The sequence below is a fragment of the Aegilops tauschii genome, chromosome 2, assembly GCF_002575655.3.
Source record: "Aegilops tauschii subsp. strangulata cultivar AL8/78 chromosome 2, Aet v6.0, whole genome shotgun sequence".
Lineage (NCBI taxonomy): Eukaryota > Viridiplantae > Streptophyta > Magnoliopsida > Poales > Poaceae > Aegilops > Aegilops tauschii.
The window spans coordinates 449,138,038-449,143,044 of record NC_053036.3 but is presented as its reverse complement, the minus strand read 5'-3'; the positions used below and the strand labels follow the sequence as shown (position 1 = coordinate 449,143,044).

The 5,007-nt window shown below is 52.5% G+C and overlaps 1 protein-coding gene and 2 non-coding genes across 3 annotated transcripts; all 3 read left to right on the top strand.

Moving 5' to 3' along the window:
* Positions 1-507: 507 nt before the first annotated feature.
* Positions 508-590, top strand: TRNAL-UAA (transfer RNA leucine (anticodon UAA)). The gene has a single exon. It is a non-coding gene; the product is annotated as a tRNA-Leu (tRNA).
* A 62-nt stretch (positions 591-652) lies between these two features.
* Positions 653-735, top strand: TRNAL-UAA (transfer RNA leucine (anticodon UAA)). The gene has a single exon. It is a non-coding gene; the product is annotated as a tRNA-Leu (tRNA).
* A 449-nt stretch (positions 736-1,184) lies between these two features.
* Positions 1,185-2,208, top strand: LOC109736947 (probable calcium-binding protein CML17). Its single transcript, XM_020296161.4, has one exon. It carries the CDS (start codon positions 1,291-1,293, stop codon positions 1,957-1,959), a length of 669 nt encoding a protein of 222 aa, XP_020151750.1. The 5' UTR covers positions 1,185-1,290; the 3' UTR covers positions 1,960-2,208.
* Positions 2,209-5,007: the final 2,799 nt, after the last annotated feature.

The following is a 5,007-nucleotide window of genomic DNA, read 5'->3' as shown; positions in this document are numbered from 1 at the left end:
CCGCTTTTGGAGATGTCCTAACCTGGCCAGATTGTATTCTCAAAATTGAAGTCAAATGTATTTTATCTTGCTTAATGTATTAGTTTTCACCTTCTAGTTCCATCGTGGCAACAAGTCTGGGACAAAGCATAGCACACCGAAATAAAGAATAAAATGCTGCATTTTTAAGTTGTGCGGAAACCATCTGCCTCGTAACAATTCAAAAGTTAAATTTAATAATTCAAAAATACCAAAGAATTTCCCCTCCCCTCCCCGTCTTGCTCTTCTCTTATCTTCCACATATATTAGCCATATTTCAGATTTTTTTCAGTAGGGCCAAATTAAAGGGGAGTAGCTCTCCTCTTCCCAGATATATATACCAACGTTGATCAACTCTAGCAAGCTCCATATTTCTACACAGACATTAAATAAAGTGTCATTTTGTCTCTACTGTTATTTTAGTATGATCATATGTGAGTTATGAAACCATAGTATATATAAAGAAAGATGTAACATTTTTAACCAAGAGCTGGTTTGCCCGAGTGGTTAAGGGGGAAGACTTAAGATCTTCTGCACATAAGTGCTCGTGGGTTCGAACCCCACAGCCAGCATTTTTTTTTGTTCACCGTTTTTACCTTTAAATAGACTTTGGGCGGAACATTGGCATCTCCGAGCTGGTTTGCCCGAGTGGTTAAGGGGGAAGACTTAAGATCTTCTGCACATAAGTGCGCGTGGGTTCGAACCCCACAGCCAGCATTTTTTTGTCTACTTTTGACACGCAAAAAAACACATGCACATGTATTTTCCCCAAAACATATAAATGCGATTTTTGCAAATTTCGTGAAATGGGTTCATATACGCAGACATGTCCAGAGTAGCATGTTCCTATACATGGGACACAGAATTTCAGTGTACCGTTGTTCGTCCTTTTTTTTCCGAGTCATACCAGTACAGTGCTTCTAAGGCAAGGGAAAAAACCAGAGTAAATTAAGTAAGACAAAATGACACTTTATTTGGAAGTCAAATCAAGACCCGGGAAAATAGAGTGCGTCCCAAATTCTTCGTCGACTGAACTCTCATTTTTAAAAGCAATAGAGTTCATCGACTGAACTCTTGACATACGAGGGCACGGAAGCACTTTATCCCTTTTACAAGAAAAGGAAAGAAAGACGCGAGAAAGTAGTATAAATACAACCCTGGTCCACGGCAAAAGCTTTGCGCCAACACCACCACCAAACCTCTCCCCCACCCAACTCAACTCGAGCGACCTTCAAAGCCTCCACAGCGAGCAAAGCAACACTACCACCCTCCATGCCACCCTCCGGCATCCTCTCCTACATCCCGACCAGCCTCTCCTCCATCCTCCCGGTCCGCGGCTGCGGCGCGGCCCCCTTGCCGTCTCCGTCTCCGTCGCCGTCGCCTCCAACTCCACCGGCGTCCCCGGCCCCGAGCAAGATGTCGCCCTCGGTGAAGGCGGCGGACCGCGCGGAGCTGGCGCGCGTGTTCGAGCTGTTCGACCGGAACGGCGACGGGCGCATCACGCGGGAGGAGCTGGAGGACTCGCTGGGCAAGCTGGGCATCCCCGTGCCGGGCGACGAGCTGGCCGCCATGATCGCGCGCATCGACGCCGACGGCGACGGGTGCGTGGACGTGGAGGAGTTCGGGGAGCTCTACCGCACCATCATGTCCACGGGCGGTGGCGGGGGCCAGAAGGGCTCGTCGGGCGAGGAGGCGGCGGCGGAGGAGGACGAGGACGAGGACATGCGGGAGGCGTTCCGTGTGTTCGACGCCAACGGCGACGGGTTCATCACGGTGGACGAGCTGAGCGCCGTGCTGGCGTCGCTGGGGCTGAAGCAGGGCCGGTCGGCCGAGGAGTGCCGCCGCATGATCGGGCAGGTGGACCGCGACGGCGACGGCCGCGTCGACTTCCACGAGTTCCGCCAGATGATGCGCGGCGGCGGGCTCGCCGCGCTCGCCTGATCGACTGATGCTGATGAATGTGCGCTTTGTATGCTTGGTTGGTACTAGCAGGTGTATGTAGATATTTGGCTCGGGCCGGGGGGAATCCGTGTAACCGCTCCCGAAATTCTTCTCGTTTTTTCTGGTTTGTTTGTTCCTTCGTACGCTTAATCTAAGATGTACTGTAAGATTGATGGGCTTGCAGATTAATGGTTTGTACTGCTTGCTGCTCGCAAGAATTGCTTGGAAGAATCACCACAAGGTTTTGTACTTTTGTTCGTCGTGTGCATGTAAACACTGTAGCGCATCTCTTGGCGCCAGATTCTGTCAACTCTTCGAGTTGAGTTGAATCCGGCGTCTCTGCTTGGTTATTTGCGAACATTCCGGCAGAGTCTCGTTGCTGGCCTGCGTGCTTCGTGGCACTGGATCTGAAATGTGCAATTGCGCATCAAGAGTTGAGTCCCCTTTTCCCGCTATTACCATTGCACTTCACGATGCATGTGACGATGGGCTCAGCGGCTACCTCACACGAATTAGATATTCAGTCTTTGATTGTGCATAGAGATTCGTGCAAAAAATTCTTTTCAATTTATTCTTCTTCTTACGTATACTATATATCACTTGACTTAGACTTCGTTAAATCTCAGTCAACTGAGACCTAGCGACACACTTAGATATTTGTGTCCTCTCCGGCTCCCCCCCCCCCCCCCCCCCCCCCGACTAGGAGCATTGCAGCAAAGAGCTAGGGGAATAAGAGCATCTGTCAGCGAGACTTGACAGATCCGGTCCCTTAAACGCCCACGGACACGTTCGGATGCGTCAGTCAACACTGACCAGTCATGCCTCAAATTACCTATTCTCCATTCGAGTCTCTCATATTTCAACCCCTAAATCCATACAAAAGCATGCAAAAGAAATCATACGTATTACCCTAGCTAATCTTCGTCGTTAGAGATGTCCACGACATCGGTGCCGGGCGTCGGGTGGACGGGCGCGTAGGAGGGCTCCGGCTCCTCCTCCTCTTGCTCGACCTCATCCATGTAGGCGAACATCTCCTCCTCCGCGGCGTGTTGCGCCCCCATCTCCTGCCGGCGATGGCGTCTCGCCTCCGCATCCGACTCCGATCGGAGGGAATCGAGGATGGCCTGCAACTTCGCCTGCAGATCCGCGTCCCCGGCGTCCCCCACATCCTCCTCCTCCTCCTTCTCAACCTCCTCCTCAACCTCCAACTCCTCCGGATACACTACATTCGAAAGGTAGCCTCGTACCTTGCCTGGATCTGCTCAAGGAGCTGCAGCCGGCGCCCCGACGTTAGAATGGGTGGCCCCTTATCCGGCGGCGTGGGGACGTGGCTACTAGTGGTGGCGGACGAGGAGTGAAAAGTGGTGTCGGCGGCGGACGACGGAGGAAAATATGGAGGGGTAGGGTTTCGGTGCCGACGGTCAGATTAAATAGCCGGGCTAGGCACTACGTGGCCTGCCGGAGCGGCGCCACGCAGCGACATCGGTCCGACGGAGGAGATGAGCTTCGGACCGCCGGGTTTTCGGGCGATTCTGCGTGGGACCCCGACGTCAGTCCGACGTGGTGGGCGTGCCCGGACGCCCCATATTCATCCTATATATTAGACTACATATGAGGGGTGCCGATCAGTCTAGGTGTTTGAGACCTATTTAAGGCGCTTGGCTGGGTTAAAATTTCGTGACCAGTCAGTGACCGGGCGGTCCGCTCGGGCGTTTGAGGGTGCTGGGTGTAATGCTCTAACGATCTGCTAGTCGGCCTATCGACACGCTTCCTGCGCGGCCCATCCCATGTAACAGAGCGACGCGTAGGCCACGTCGCCGATCGATCGTGCGCCCACGGCCGCGCGCACCTACCTGGCGTCGAGCGGAATGACGGGGACGCGTGCCATATTGCGACAGGTCAGCCATCCCCCACACGATCGGCCCGCGCTGCGTGCGTGCACGAGGCCGATACGGCCGTTAGAGGCGCCGCGAGCGTGGGCGCCGGCGTCGGCGTGGTCGCGTGGCGGTGCATGGGCCATTCGGCGCCCAGCCGTTGCCTCGGTCGGCCAAACCGGCGGACGTGGCTTGGTCGGCCACAGTCAGAGTCACAGTCACACACAACCTTCAACCTGGCCTAAAAACGGCTGACGTCCGTGTGCGTCGCGATTGGCAGAAAACACTTGTGAACGGAAATCCGGTGAACGTCAGTCCAGGTTCAGGAGATGACCTGGTAAAGGTTTCAACTTTTTTTCCTTTTGATTTGACAATGGAATGGTTTTACGTGTTCAAGGTCAAGCCTTCAAAGGAGTATGTTGCACCTGGTCCAGGCCTCATTGAGCCGTCAACGCAGCTGCATAACGAATGTACAAATTACGACGACGACAGAGATGCAGATGCAGAGCGACGTGATGTGCTTCGTCGCCGTGCCGGCGGCCGGTTGCCTAATTCAACGTCGCACACGGCCTGGTAAGAGTGCACGGCAGGTAATGATGCAGCCAGGGTGACCAGCAAGTTAATCCCGCCGCTCTGACTCGTTCGGTTTCAGGATTGGTCAGGGCATGTCAAAATCCTCTGCTTTATAGCGCGTCAACAACAGCAGTAATCCCTGACAATGCAGGCTAATAATTACGCCCATAGTCCTGATATATTGCTTTTTTTTTGCGGTAAACCACAATGCATGCTAATAATTATGTCCGTAGCTCTGACTTGGCGTTCCCACATGGCGAGGAGCCCACTTTCAGTGGCCAAAAGGGTTGGGCTGGGCGTGTGGCCAGTTTATTTTGCTAAAAGCCCTTAATATATTTTTTCTCCATGAAAAAGTACAAAAAAGAAAATGGTCGGCCAAGGTTTTAACCGGCGACCTGCGGATTGCGTGAGCGGGTTCTAGCCAGACCACCTAGGTAGACTTCTTGCAACTTATTTTGATGTCAATTACACTTTATGAATATAACACAACGCGATCGTTTGACTAAACTGAATTGCAGTCAGCGCCACCATTTTCAACATTTTATTCTATTCCATTTTTTAAATTTTGTAAAAATTATGTAAACCATAATCATGTGATACA